Source organism: Myxine glutinosa, chromosome 1 (assembly GCF_964187855.1).
Source record: "Myxine glutinosa chromosome 1, kmMyxGlut1.1, whole genome shotgun sequence".
NCBI classification, from domain to species: Eukaryota; Metazoa; Chordata; class Myxini; order Myxiniformes; family Myxinidae; genus Myxine; species Myxine glutinosa.
Window position 1 is genome coordinate 25,238,551 of NC_136261.1, and position 15,441 is coordinate 25,253,991.

General features: G+C 42.4%; 2 protein-coding genes across 7 annotated transcripts in view; one reads left to right on the forward strand and one right to left on the reverse strand.

Annotated features, from left to right (window-relative positions):
* Positions 1 to 6,360, forward strand: part of LOC144889489 (uncharacterized) — an 880,122-nt gene extending 873,762 nt beyond the window's left edge. For both annotated transcript variants that reach the window (XM_078769841.1, XM_078769847.1), the window contains one exon: positions 4,719 to 6,360. In XM_078769841.1, coding sequence (XP_078625967.1) covers positions 5,287 to 6,063 — 777 coding nt within the window. In that variant the 5' untranslated portion in view covers positions 4,719 to 5,286 and the 3' untranslated portion in view covers positions 6,064 to 6,360. The remainder of the gene's footprint in view (positions 1 to 4,718) is intronic.
* Positions 1 to 13,987, reverse strand: part of LOC137421875 (carnitine O-palmitoyltransferase 2, mitochondrial) — an 87,903-nt gene extending 73,916 nt beyond the window's left edge. For 2 of the 5 annotated variants that reach the window (XM_078769744.1, XM_078769735.1), the window contains exons 1-4: positions 13,936 to 13,987; positions 13,621 to 13,745; positions 11,973 to 12,140; positions 11,620 to 11,700 (exon numbers count right to left, since the gene is read on the reverse strand). In XM_078769744.1, coding sequence (XP_078625870.1) covers positions 11,620 to 11,700; positions 11,973 to 12,140; positions 13,621 to 13,670 — 299 coding nt within the window. In that variant the 5' untranslated portion in view covers positions 13,671 to 13,745; positions 13,936 to 13,987. Of the gene's footprint in view, positions 1 to 11,619; positions 11,701 to 11,972; positions 12,141 to 13,620; positions 13,746 to 13,849 lie in introns of all 5 variants that reach the window. The other 3 variants (XM_068108373.2, XM_068108383.2, XM_068108365.2) reach the window with 2 other exon arrangements.
* Positions 13,988 to 15,441: the final 1,454 nt, after the last annotated feature.

The following is a 15,441-nucleotide window of genomic DNA, read 5'->3' on the forward strand; positions in this document are numbered from 1 at the left end:
ACACACACACACACACACACACACAGACACACACACACACACACACACACACACACACAGACACACACACACAGAGAGATTACTGGAATTATAGATAGATACAATGGACTACAAAATGTAAATGTTTCATGATATTTGTTATATTATATCACCTTTGTCTGTCAATATTGTTGAAATGAAGATCAACTATCTGTATGTTGAAATATGTTGAAAAAGTGAAAACTGTACATGGGGTGCACTTACTTTTTCACGTGACTGTATAGGGCAATAGCTGACCATAGGGACAAGATTTAAGTAGCGACATTATACCTGTAGTGGGGATGTAGGTAGATTAGATGGTTGATAATGACGTGGGCGTCCTTAGTGTAAGGGAAGACGGGAAGCACTAAGTTAGAGGGAAACTAGATAGATTAGATGATGCTATGTGTTTGTGGTGAGAGTGATGAAATGAGGAATTGGTATGGAAGTTCTTTGTGGTGAGCATGATGAATGGCATTGTATTGAGTGAATGGCTTGCAAGGTGTGCTAGTGAAATGCAGGTGTATGGACAATGGTTGTGTGGAATCAATGGTGTGGAGTGAGTGGAGTGTGGAATGAGTAGTGTGGAATTGATGGTGCGAAGGAGTGAGTGGGGGAAGGATGGACCCCTTCACGAATACCCGGGGAGGGTAGTTTAAAGTTAGGTAGAGGGAGTAGGTAAATTGTGGTTGGATATTGGCATCTGTGGTGCGAGAGTAGCAGAGTACTGCTTGAGGGGTGCATTAGTGAGATAAATTGGCTGGGCGTGTGGCCTGTTAGTGAGAATGGTTGGTTGGGCACTCCGCCACTGTTAGTCTGTTGGCCAGGTGAGGCCGCAGGTAGGCTCTGGGAGCCAGGTAAAGTTAGAGTTCAATGGGGCCCGAGGATCCGGAGGACGGACCTGGGTAGCCCAGTGCCAGAGAGGGCACCGAGGGGGTGAGAGAGCCAGAGGGCCTTCCCCAGGTAGGTTATGGTGAGGAGCAGGTAAGCTCAGGGGGCAACTGCAGTGGTGGAGGTGCGCAGGTAAGTAGACCTGCTAAGGGAGCCACACGACCCAGCCCTGAAATTGTGCGAGGGCACAGGGAGTCGAATCGGGGGAGTGAGACCCCAAATTGGTGAGCGCCACAGTATGTTCAATGGGAGTTCGGTTCTTAGAACCACATAGAGTAAAGATGGCCAATGGTTTGGCAGGGAAAGACCCCGGGTAGAGTTAAAGAGAGTTAAAGTCATTTAGAAGGTAGTTTAGGATTGAAAATCTCTTCGCGCCATCAGCATCCACTCGCCTGAGGTGACAGTACTCCACACCATGGTTTGCAAATGTTTGGGAATGGTGAGACGCATCACGACGTGGGGGTGACATGTGTTTAATTGCATCTATTCCTCCTTAGGAGGGATTGATGATAAATTTGTTCGGTGGAGTGATGAGAAATTGGGATTGATGACGAATTTGGTATTAGGAGAGAAATGGGGAAGACAGGACGTTAGCAACGGATTTGTAAATTGTGTAGATACGGGGTAAGGGCAAGAGTAGATTAGGTGACAGGGGGGGGGGGGTGTACGGTAGGGACAAGCTGGCTCGCTCTCCTGCGCACCTCACTCTGCATTGCCTTGTATTGATGTGTGCCTTTGCGCCCTTGCACCCCGCTAACCCAGCTTTGTCTTCCTTCCCCACTCATGGACCGTGGTCTTTGTGTGCCGAGGGGAAAGTGTGCAGGTGTCGCAGTTGTGCACCCACACCCTCGCTGCTTGCCTGCCTGGACCGGTACACCACCTATGGACCACACGTTCTGTGGCCGAGCCCACTTTATGGACCACACGTTTTTGTGGCCGAGTACCACTTTATGGACCACACGTTTTTGTGGCCGAGTAACACTTTATGGACCACACATCTGTGGCATGGCATCTCTGCTGGAAATCTTGCTTGCGGACCATGGTCAAGGTGGCACCTATGCCAAGCAGGTGGGCCACCTTAGTTGGCCCCTGCTAGCCTTAATATAAAAAAAGAAAAAAAAAGTGGACGCGGTTTGTGCCCTATTATTATTAACTAGGCAGCAAGTGACAAGAACCAAGACACCTAGAAACATCGGCCCAGCAGCCAAGAACATTGGCCCAGCAGAGAAGACGCCAGTTCATTATTATACAAACTGTATGACTGTGCACTGGATGGTGCTGATTGTTGTGCTTTGGTGGAGCTTTTTGTGCTTTTTAGTGCATTTATGACTGGTTATGCATTTCTGTGCATGTGGGTATGGTGTACCGGTATAGTGCAGTGCATGACCTTTCCTCTTTTTAAACCATCTGCTTTTTGTCTCCCAAAAGACAGGTCCTGGGTTTTAGTGTAAATAATCCAAATAGTAGTACCAGTCTTTGTAAATAATGCTCCCCACCGTAAATGTTTAGTTTGAAAATTAATTCCAAATTCGGTTATTCTGTGGGCGTGAGTCAGTTAGGTAGAATGCAACGCAGCAGGCGGGATATATCTAGTTTTAAACATGTCGCACTCAGGGTGAGGTTAAAAGTAGAGGGTAACCACACCTAAGTGTCACATATAATGGTAAAATATATCCCTTGTGAAACGGCCCGGGACGGGCCTGGAGAAATGGAGGGTGCTGTGTTGCGGTTATTAGAACCTTCACTTTGTAAAATAATAAGCCTTGTAAATAATTCCCTTTAAATATCCCCATCTTCCAAAGGTCAAAGGTCGCACCCAAGTTAGTCCATATTGCAACACGTAGGACACCATAGGAACTTCTTCAGTTATTTCATTAGTACGTGTTTCAGGTAAGGCTCTGTTTCCAATAGTTTGACTGCATTGCATTAATCAAATAACCTAGTCCTTGTTCAATCCTGTTCATTTTGCGGCTTGCCTCCCTCCAAATTGTGTTCCCTTGCTTGCCAGTAGCGTTCGCTGCCTGGCTCAAGATGCCATTAACCATGCGGTCAGAGCGGAGAAAAAGGGGGAGGAGTTATCAGAGCGAGGCGTAGCCCTATTAAGGGCGGAGTCGGTGAGCCCTCGTGACCAACCAGGGCCGAGGCGAGCTTACCGGTGGGTGTGTCCTAAAAGCCCGTGGCTTGATACACGAGCGCGTGATATAAGCGCTCACGTGGGACTACTTACAGAGATGAGACGTGAGCGAGAGAGAGAGAGCTGGCATGAGAGCTGCGTGCACGAACAACTTCTAGCTGGGACTTCTGCCGAACATCAACGCGTCAGGAACGTTCAAAGCCTCCCTCCCCGATTTATGAACCCTGATAACTAAGGTCTGCTCACGTTCAACAATCAATGAACAGCGCTGCCTGCTGGGTTTCGCCGTGGAACCGGAGCGTGGACCGGAGTGGAGAGTGGACCGGAGTGGAGCGTGGACTGGAGTGGAGCGAGAACCGGGGCCGGAGCCAACGCTGGCCCATCTGCTTGGACCTTCCTTCCTGCTATTCCCCTTTCTTGTAAGTCTGTTTGTGTTGTCCTGGGCGTGATATTTAAGACTGTGTAAGCTTGCCCTGTGTCCTTTTGCTCTTCTTCTTGTATATGCCCTTCTTTCATTTCCCCTTTTATTGGTGCAGTTATAAACCATATTTGTTCTTCCTTACCTTTTGGTTTCTTCTTCTCTCATCCGATCATCTTTGTCTTTTCCCCATTGAGTACTGGTGGCACAATTTGGCCAATCGCTCAGAATCGGGTTAGTCTTTTGCTAACGGCTCGAATCGCGGATTGCTAAACCGCTCGGCAATTTCCACCTGTCCGTGGTTTGAGCGGGAGTTATTTCCCTGCTTCGCGGAGGGATTGGCACGCAGGTATTTGGGATGGCACATGTCTTGACCAATCACCCTGGCCAATTTCGCCCGCGGAGGAGCGTTATAATTTCCAGGGTCGGGGGACGGCCAGCTTAAAAGACAAGGGGATTACCCCCCCTTGGTAAGGGGAGCGCCGACCCCCGAATCCACAACAATATATATATATATATATATATATATATATATATATATATATATATATATATATATATATATATATATATATATATATATATATATATATATATATATATATATATATATATATATATATATATATATATATATATATATATATATATACATATATATATATACATATATATATATACATATATATATATACATATATATATATATGTATATATATATATGTATATATATATATGTATATATATATTAGGGTGGGCTTCAAAAAATCAAAATGCAGATTTTCTCTGGGACATGGTCTATTTTTGTTCCTTTTGGTGTCAAAGGAACACCAAATTTGAATGGAATCCAATAATATTTAGGGGTGCCACATCAGTGATGAATTTTCCCCCATGCAAAAATAGGAATTCCCATTTTTTGGGCTGTATATACACAAAATAAATACATAATTATATATATACATTAAATATAATATTAAAAATAAATATATAGTAAATATACATTAAATAATAAATATACATAAATACACATTATACATTATATATATACAATATATTATACATACAGTTTTGAGACTTCCTATGATCACTATCTGGGCAATTTTCATGCATGTTTTGTACAGGTTCCCGGGGTCAGGGGTACGCTTTTTTAGTGTGTAATATGTAGGCCTAACTTATTGACTGTGGCTCTTTTGTAGAGAGTGACCCTGTGGAGTAAGAATTAACAGGATTTTACCCACATTCTTGCTTATTTTGCAGATATGGCATGTGCTAGTACCAGTGTTTCATTGAAAACTCGGGCTCAGGATAATGTGTATCTCATTGGGTCCACTTCTGGAGATGCCATCAAAGGTGCCAAGCTCCCGACTGTGCATCAATCTCTTGTCCTGTTTTTCCATCACCTGAAGAAGGAGAATCGCACTGCTCGGGAGAGTGCAACCCTCACCATTGAAGAGGTTGTGAAGTTCTGGGAAAAAGCTCACCTACCTACAACGACGAAGCAGCACTGCATCCATCGTTTGGAGAGGCTATATGAAGAATGGAGGAGCCTCCAAAAAGGTGCAAAGCGGGGTGGTGCGACCCAAGAGAAAAAGGAAGCATCCTTCAAGGCCTCCTTGGAGAAGACGTTTGATCTTAGGCATGCAGATTCGGAGGCCATAATCACCAACCCCGAGGACAGGAAGTTTCTTCACGATCAATTCTCAGAGAGGAAGGCTTCAATGGGATCTGTAGACACTGTGTTGGAAGCAAAAACGTTATTGTGTGTTTGAAAGATCAGCAGCCACGAGATGATTATCGTGAACTCCTAGAACTGACTGTCATCTACATGGGAGGAGTCCCACCTCGTGGAATCTGGATCATGGCTCCAGGAGCAATGCACAGAGCCAGATGGATGGCAAAAGCACTATATTCACTACAGGTGTTCATGTTTCGGTCAGAGTTCCACTTGACACTTCGAGAGGCGAGAGAACTCCGAGCCTTCAACATTTTTGTCTGCCTTGTGTATGTACAGGCTTGGTTTCGGGCTCCACAAGCTATTGAGGCTCCCCTGAATGACATTAACCTCTTCAAGAAGTTGGAAAAGTTTGAACAAATCAATCAGAAGATGGCTCAGGCAGCCTTGAAGGCACTTGGCCGCCACACGTGGTACATGAGCCCAGTACTAGTGGCATTTGCATTCTTTGACACCAGAATTGACAAAGAAAGCAAGATCAATATGATTGAAGCATTGAAAAATGACGGTGAAAACCCCTCTCCAAAGAGACCAGCTATCAAACGAGGAACCGCCCTGTCAATCGCTGGCCTCATAACAAAACACACCAAGCATTTCTTCAGCATCCTAGGGACCCCAACTGATTGGATGGATAAGGATCCTGGTTCATGGGAGCAAGAAACCAGCTTTCAGGAAGCAAAGAAAGCCGCCAGTGGCTTAGTCGTGGTGAACGACAGGGCAGAAAGGGGTGTCGCATTGATACAAGACTACAATAAGCTCCTTACAAAGGATGAAGAGCAAAAGCAAGCTCTGCTCCAAGTTGTTGCTGCTCACAGGAAGATGTACCCCGATGCCAAGAAGGCAACAGTGGTGAAACAGGCCCAGAAATAGGAGTTACATTTCTCATTATATTTGGGTTTTTTAATATTATGTGATATGGTGTCTCTTCATTTTATGAACTGAACATTTGGATTGTTATCATTGAATTTGAGTTTTCATAGCAATATAGTGCTATTTGTGCAGCTATTGTAACTTGTGTTTGCTAGAATACAAAGAAAGTGAGTGGAGGGTGGATTTTCATAAAACAAACTTCTGGTTTTGCTTTCGATCCATATATAGAAAAGTTTTGTAGACACCTTTAGTTTGAAGGCTGATGTGGCACCCCTAAATAAAATCAGATTGCTTTCATATTTGGTGTCATTTCATTTTGGAACAAAAGGAACAACATAAAGCCATGTCCCAGCAAATATGTTTAAAACATTATTTTGAGCACCACCCTAATATATATATATATATATATATATATATATATATATATATATATATATATATATATATATATATATACACATACATAAATAAATATATTAAAATATATACACACTTTATAACTCTTCAAAATATAATTACACAAATCTAACGTGCTGGCCCAATGTGTAATGGATAAAGCATCAGACTCCCGAGCTGGGGATTGTGGGTTTGAATCCTGTCTGGGTTGAATTTTTTTCCCCTTACTTTTTCAAGTCATTTATATCGTCTTGAATAACGTTTTGTATGATGAACAAATGCAATTTGTTCGTATATAAAATGCATCTTGTGAAAAATGCCAGGGGCAAAGAAAAGGCCCCCTTATATAAGGGCATGTGCCATGTGGCAATGTATGGAAAAGAAGGGACATCCATAACTTATAGAAAATGTCGAACAATAGAAAATAAGGGACATTCAAAAAATCTCATGTGCATGCTGTACTACCCTTGTGTTCTTAGGAGGAACCAAGTAATGCTCGAGAAAAGTTCATATAAAGGGGCGCCAATTTGATTCATACATCTGCATGAAGAAGTAAATGTATTTTATTTGCCAGATGTAGGGCGCCCCAAATTGAGAACGGCTGAAGGGATATTAGTCAAACTTGGTGCAGGTATGTATAATGAGGTAAAGATGAACTGGGATCTCGCGAGATCTTGTTGGGGAGGTTACGGTTTTTCGAAGTTGTCCACGATCTTCACGCACGCTCGAAGTTAAATAATTGTTCACAATTGTATTTTTGTCGAAACTGTATTTATCTTACGTGTGTGTACCTATAGTGTGTCCCGGGGAAGATTATCGGTGTTAATCTTTCATACCTGTATAGAATAGTCGAGTATTTCGTGCAGCGTAATTTGTGGCCTAGTTCTTTAAGCTTCCTACCTTGAGGCTTTGTTTTCTCTCAGCGGTCGATTGTGGTCCATCTACTCTCGTTCTCTCATTTTTTTCCCAGTCTTTTCACCCTACACTTCCTTATTTAAAATCTTAACTAAAAACAAACAAAAAACATTTCCTCCTTTGTTCTTTTTGTTCGTTCGTTCGTTCTTCGACCATGTGTTTCACCCCCATTTCACCCCCATTTTCACCCCATTCCCCAGATCGTTTTCACTGTTCAATAAAAAAAGGTTTAAACTTTCCCCAGAAGTGCTGTATTCTGTCGTATATTATAACACTTTTTTCTTCTTATTATTTAAAAGGTTGCTTTCGACTTGCTCACCAAATCTATTCATTCCAAAAAAGAATCCATTTCTTACAGCTCCTCCTTTCTGCATTCCCGACATGACATGCACTCCACCCGCCCTCCAGCGTCCTTAAACGTATCTCTGACTCAAAGGTCACAATAAACTTATTTTGCAATAAATGTTCATTTCCCATTCATCGTACAACACTTCCTAAAATCGAAACTCACCCCCCCCCCCCCTCCATATCTTCCCCATCACCCATCCATTTCAAACCTCCCCCCTTGCCCTTTCCCTCCGAAACTCCCCCCCACCGCACCCCTCCTAGTCTCAACCCTCACGCCTCCCATCCTAAACACCCCCGCCCCCCCCCACCCCTCCCCTCCAAATCTCCCCCATCTCCAATCCCTTTCAAATCCCCCCCTTGCCCCTTCCCTCCTAAACTCCCCCCTAACCACTCCCCTCATAAACTTCCACCTCGCCCCTCCCCTTATAATCTCACCACCCTGAATTTTTCTCCATTTCCCCCTCTCACCCCTCCTCCTCAAAGTGTCCTCCCCGCACGCTCGAAGTTGGCACACATGAGCTCCTCACCACATACAAGGCTTTCATCTGCAGCTCAATGGAATACTGTTCTCCCCTCTGGGCCGGTTCTCCTGCCTCACACCTAGCTCCGCTTCACGCTGTTGAAACCAAAGCTTTCAGAATCATTGGAATCTCCCACGATGAAGCTAACTTCGAGGGCCTTTCACTTACTCACTGCAGGCAGGTTGGTGGTCTTTCTGACTTCTAGCGATTCCTCTCCGGCCTTGCTCCCCCAGCTCTCTCTGGGCTCTGTCCCCCAAATATTCCAACAGGTCACACAAGATCTGCCTGCAACCCTCTTGTGGTTAAAATGCCAAAATCAAGACTCTCTGCTCACCTTCACTCCTTCATTCCTCTTTTCTCCCGCCTCTGGAACAAACTCCCTCACTCTCTTCAATCCCACTCCTCCCTCCAGATCTTTAAAACAACTGTTCACCACCATCTCTTATCTTCCCCCATTCAAAATCTTGATATTTTCTGCCCCCGCTAATTTCACCCCAGATCCACTTTTTTGAAATACCAACTTCTTTCCTGGAAGTCCTTGCAGTGACCTTGTGTTTAAACTTCTCCCACCCCCTCCCCCTTCCCACGCCTCCTCCCCCTAAGCCCTCTCCTTCCCACAGATCTCCCGATGTCCCTGCTCTCAAATGTTGTGTTTGTGTCCTTCCCTTTCTCTCCCCATCTTGTCTACCACTATCCTTATGATATGTTTCATGTGTCTGTTTGCTTTTTGGATGATAAATGTTAGCTCTTTCACGAGCCTCAATCCTGTATACAAAAAAAAACATTGATTAGATTTTAGGATCACGAGGTGAAAGGCCAAACGTCAGATGTTATGTTAGGTAGGAATCCTGTTACCGCGATAACTTGGGAACCAGTGATGGAATTCTGACCAACTTCGGTGCAACTATGTAGAATGATGTAAAGATAAACTGATTCGATTTTGGGGTCAAGAGGTGAAATGTCAAAGTCTGTAATAGGTTTATAACTTGAGAACGGCTAAAGGGATCTAATTCAAACTTGGTACATATATGTATAATAATGTAAAGATTAAGTGATTATATTTTGATGTCCCGAGGTCATAGGTCAGAGGCCATGTCAGGTAAAAATGTGATAACTTGTGAACAGCTGAAGGGATTTAAATTAAAACTTGGTACAGGTATGTATTATGATGAAAACATGAACTGATTAAATTTAGGGCTGAAGAGGTCAAATGTTAGAGGTCATGTCATGTAAAAATGTGATAACTTGAGAACAGCTGAATGGACTTAAATCAGACTTGGTACAAGTATTATAATGATGTAATAATGTGGGCGGATGCATATCAGTCGATGTCGTGACGTCGAAAGTGCAGTTCTAGTTACCCTCGACTGAGGAGAGGATATTGCATTTGAGTCCGTTTGTTACTTGGTAAAACTTGTGCTTCAAAGTTTTTGAAGTCAAAGTCAAAAACTTTGAAAGTGCTTCAAAAAGGGGACCAAAAAAACAACAACAACCACGGTCCCCGAAAAGGCCAACTCCCGCTTTGCGGGGAAAAATGGCCTCTAAACGGTGGGTTTTTTTTTTTTTTTTTTTTTTTTGTTACTTGGTAAAAAAAACAAAAAAATTTTGCATGTATGTTGTTCACTCCGGTTTGTGTGTGTGTGTGTGTGTGTGTGTGTGTGTGTGTGTGTGTGTGTGTGTGTGTGTGTGTGTGTGTGTGTGTGTGTGTGTGTGTTTTTGTCTGCACGTTCACTTATACTTGTCGACAGGTTACAATTTTCAACCGATCTTCACGAAACTTCACCAAATGGTAGAGTTCGTGGTCCCACAAAATCCTATATATTTTTGAGGTCAAAAGGTCAAAAGGTCTACATAGGCTAAAGGTCAACCACTATTTTTCAAATTTCTAAAATCCTCAATTTTCATTTCATTGACTTGAAATTTGAATAGGATTTACATATCGGCTAACTGAATTCAACCACCAACTATTTTTGAGATCAGCTTAGGCCAAAGGTCAACCACTTTTTACTAATTTCTAAAATCCTCAATTTTCATCCAATTGACTTGAAATTTCAAAAGGATTTCCATATTGGCTAACTGAATTCAATCACCAACTACTTTTGAGATCAGCATCGGCCAAAAGGTCAACATAGGCCAAACATCAACAACAATTTCTAATTTCTAACATCCTCAATTTTTCATCAGATTGACTTGGAATTTGAATGTGATTTTCATATCGGCTAACTGAATTCAACCATCAACAATTTTTGAAATCAGCGTAGGCCAAAAGGTCAACATACGCCAAAGGTCAACCACTTTTTTCAAATTTCTAAAATCCTCAATTTTTATCAGATTGACTTGAAATCTGAATATGATTTGCATTTCAGTTAACTGAAACCAACCACCAAATATTTTTGAGGTCAACATAGGCCAAAAGGTCAACATAGGCCAAATTTCTAATAGTGTCAATTTTCATCAGACTAACTTAGATTTTGAAGTCGATTTGCATATCAGGTCACTGAATTCAACAACTAATTATTTTTGAGGTCAAAAGGATGCTCTGCTGAGTGCCATTCTACTCTGTTCTGTTTTTCCAAGTGTCGCGGTGTGAGTGATTTTTCATCTCTTTGTCTGTCTGTTTGTCTGTCTGTCTGTTTGTCAGCACAAAATAAATATGATTTTCTCTGCAACCGTTGGTCCGATTGACAGGAATTTTTTAGCATAGGTGCAACTCCACCTGTATAATTTTTTTATGATAATTATGACGTCATATGTCACGTGGTTCGGCCACCATCTTGGAAAAACCGAAAATATTTGCACCTCTATATCTCTGAAAGTGCTGAATAGAAAAAATTAGAGACATGGCTCATTGTAAAGAACTCTCCATGCGGAATAAAATATGTTAATGATGATGTCATAGGTGCCTCCATTATAACGTCATAATTCGACAAGTACAAAACTTCATCCGATCAAGATGAAATTTCTTGAGCATAATCTAGGAATTAATTAGTGGAGAAAAAAACCTAATGATTACGTCATCGGTTACGTGGTTCGGCCGCCATATTTGTTTTAACACAAACGCCTTAAAAACCACTTAAAATACATCCTGGCAAGGGTTTGCAATCTCTGATTGCTCTTGCTTGTTTTTTTATGTTTTTGTTATATTGAGCATACGGGAGAAAACGAAGGTATCTGAATACAAACGGACGTGGATGGGCTTTGCCTTTTCAGACGCTTTCTAGTTATTCTGTTTAAAATAAGTCAATTAGGTATCAGCCATGCAAATGACACTGTGATTGGATATATGATGCCCACCTTTGTATGTGATGTGGTTTGGTTTTGCCTTACAGACAGGCATGGTCCATGAAAAGAAAAACAAACACACAAACCTCCTTACCTATATGCTTCATCATCAAGCAACACACGTTGTGCTCTGAGGTACCGCCTCATAGTGTCTTCCAACCTTGGTACAGGTAACCTGCAACACAACACTACTTCAGGTCATATAGTTTCGCACAACAATACTTCAGGTCAATAAATACAAGTTACGGTTTACCTCTAATGCACACCTCACTTGATAATGACAATCTGTTCGAGATCTGGCCCCAAAGGTTTTCATTATGCATCCTAGTACAGGCATGTCATATTACACAGCAATTGAAAATTTTGAATCTAGTGCAATGTGTTTTCTTACCTGCTCCACCAAAAGAGAGACCCAACAACGCTTTATCTGTCAACAATGCGCCCCACCTGGGTAGCTTCTCCTGGAGATGTGACCCTGGCTGGTTTCTCATTGACAATAGGTGGCAGCCAGGATCTTCAATGTTAGATGCAGCAGACAGGTATCTGTTCCAGGACGTATTGCAGCAGCAGGAAAAATGCTTGTGAAGTTTTGCTCCTCGTGCCATTGAACAGGTCCTGGAGCCCCACAGAAAGAGAGTGGGTGGAATCACTGGATGCGCTGCTTTATGTGAGCACTGGATGATTTGGCCATTTCTCTTATTAGACAAAAAAATTGCACAAATGGAACCATCGTGCAAGGAAGAATGTAAACACCTTTCCTTGTATTAAACAGCATGATATCATCAAGCAACGTTTTATTGCTATTTTAAAATGAGTATCCTGACAACCTTCATAAGAATGTTTTATCGCTAATTAAAGGAGAACTGTAGAATATTTTCAATAACTATTATTACATAAAAGGTGAATAGATTTAAAGCGGATCACCAGGTAAAATTTAAATTACAACCTGAATGTAGCATTCAATAAAAGGATTTTGACCACAGGACAGCTCTGATTGTCTTCCTGGGGGTCGTGCGTGCTCCCTCAGAGTGAGTGCATATGCTTTGGGGATCAGCCATGTGGGTGGATGTGGCATTGACAGAGGGTATGGAATATGGTTGGCAATGTGAAGATGAGCTCATTGGTTTGGGACTGGAAGATATGCGTGGAGGACATTAATCTCACAATGAGAACTCCTTGATAGGTGATGTTGGAGTGATGGGTCGCTTGGGTGTCGGGTCAGCTGGGCATGGGGGTGATTGACCTGCTGCAGGTGGCTGTGCCAGGGGCAAAACCCAAGGAAGAAAAATTCACTTATTAGGTGCAACGCTGAGGACAAATCTGCGGATGAATATAAACTGTCTTTTGCCCCTGATATTGTGGAGAAGTTTCTGGTGACCCTTGACTCAGTTCCTGCAACTGGACCCAGACTGCATCAGCTCACGGGTCCCAAATACCTGCTCTGCCACTCTTGCACATCCTGTCCCTGCCATTTTCAACCTGTCATTTACCCTGGGTCATATTCCATCTGCTTGGAAATCAGCCAACGTCACTGCTGACATAAAAAGGTGCAAAAACGGATCCCCTTAGCTACAGACGTATCGGCTTACTTCCCGTCATCAGCAAGGTCATGGAATCATCATTGCAGTTGATAAGAAACATTTCCCTTTCTCCAACAACTTTATCTCAGATTAACCAATTTGGCTTTGGACCAGGTCACTACACCTTGGACATGCTGCTTTGACTCCCCCAACAATTTGATGGAGGACCTCAATGTCAGACATAAAATCAGGGCCGTGCTTTTCAGGAACTCTGGACTTATATTAGGGACTCTGGACATGTATTGTGCTTTTAATACAGTCCGGCATCCCGCTTTGCTCTCCAAACTCTCTACCTATAGCATCCAAAGCCAGCTCTACACATGGCTTACTCCAATGTCGTAGCCCACATGTGGCACACAACGGAATAATTTAATCTACTGTCACGGAACAAGTCACAGTACACAGCAGAGGTTTGTGATCATGAGATAACGAGTCCAACATGTCACGGAAAAAGTAATGAAGATTCAAATTAATTATGGATAAACTGGGTTCAAAGTAATTATGGATAAACTTACATCATTTTCATTTTCTTGAAAATCCCAAAGTAAAAAGAATTTCTTGACATTTCACTTTTTCCATCAGCTGAAACAAATTCCCTCTTGCACGTCTTGTTTTCCGAATGTGTGATTCAGAAGAAAATCTGGAATTACAATATACATTTAAAATTCACACTCAGTATCTAGAAAACAAACAAAGATGAAACACAACCAACCTGAGATTTGGTCCAAAAAACGAATTCCCCACCTGCCATATTACAAACCAAATGTCCAATTAATCCGATGTATACTTTCGAGCTCCTTTTTCCCAAATCATAGCACACTTGTTTGTACCTTGCTTCCTTGACTCTTCCACCTTCCGGTAAATTGTTGACAGTATAACAGCACTGGAGGATTGGTAACATTGAATCAGTGAACTTTGAGATCTCAAATATTGACTGGCTGTCCGTATCTCTTCCTCTCTCTTGCTCTCTCTTGCTCTCTCTTCACCACCCTCCCTACCCTCTGTCTGTGCCTGTCTCTCTCTCTCTCTGTCTCTCTGTCTCTCTGTCTCTGTCTCTGTCTCTCTCTGTTTCTCTCTCTTTTTCTCTCTATCTCCATGTCTCTCTGTCTCTCTGTCTCTGTCTCTCTGTCTCTCTCTCTCTCTCTCTTTTTCTCTCTATCTCCATGTCTCTCTGTCTCCATGTCTCTTTGTCCTATCTCTCTCTCTCTCTCTCTCTCTCTCTCTCTGTTTCTCTCTCTTTTTCTCTCTATCTCCATGTCTCTGTCTCTCTCTCTCTCTCTCTCTCTCTCTCTCTCTCTCTTTCTTTCTCTCTTTCTCTCTTTCTCTCTTTCTCTTTTTTTCTCTCTCTTCTCTCTCTCTCTCTCTCTCTCTCTCTCTCTCTCTCTCTCTCTCTCTCTCTTTCTCTCTTTCTCTCTCTCTTTCTCTCTCTTCTCTCTCTTCTCTCTCTCTCTCTCTCTCTCTCTCTCTCTCTCTCTCTCTCTCTCTCTCTCTTTCTCTCTTTCTCTATCTCTCTCTCTCTCTCTCTTTCTCTATCTCTCTCTCTCTCTCTCTCTCTCTCTTTCTCTCTTTCTCTATCTCTCTATCTCTCTATCTCTCTATCTCTCTATCTCTTTATCTCTCTATCTCTGTTTCTCTCTCTCTCTCTCTCTTCTCTGTCTATCCATTGGTTTGGCGGGGCATGGTGGTGATCGACCCGCTGCGGGTGGTGGTGCCGGGTGTCAAACCATAAAGAAGAAAAGGACAGTCCGATCAAATGTCACTCGAAAGGAGTAAGGCTGGGGGCAAATGCATGGACGCTTGTAAACGCATGAGAAACAAGAAAAAGAGCAATCAGAGATTGCAAACCCTCCAAGGATGTATTTTCAGTGGTTTTTAAGGCTTTTGTGTTGAAACAAATATGGCGGCCGAACCAGTTGACCGATGACGTCATCATTATTTGTTTTCTAAACTAATTTAATCCTAGATTATGCTCAATAAATTTCATCTTGATCGGATGAAATTTTGTACTTATCGAATTATGACGTCATAATGGAGGCAACTATGACATAATCATTAACATATTTTTTTCCCCATGGAGAGTTCTTTACAATGAGTCATGTCTCAATTTTTTCTATTCAGCACTTTCGGAGATAGAGTTGCAAAGTTTTTCGGTTTTTCCAAGAAGGCGGCCGAACCACGTGACCGATGACGTCACATTATTTTTTTTCTTCACCAGTTTATGCCGACATGGTGCTCAAGAAATTGCATCTTGTTTGGATGAAGTTTTGTACTTGTCGAATTATGGAATTATGACGTCATAATGGAGGCCTTGGGCCGAGAGAGTTCAAATTTGGGCA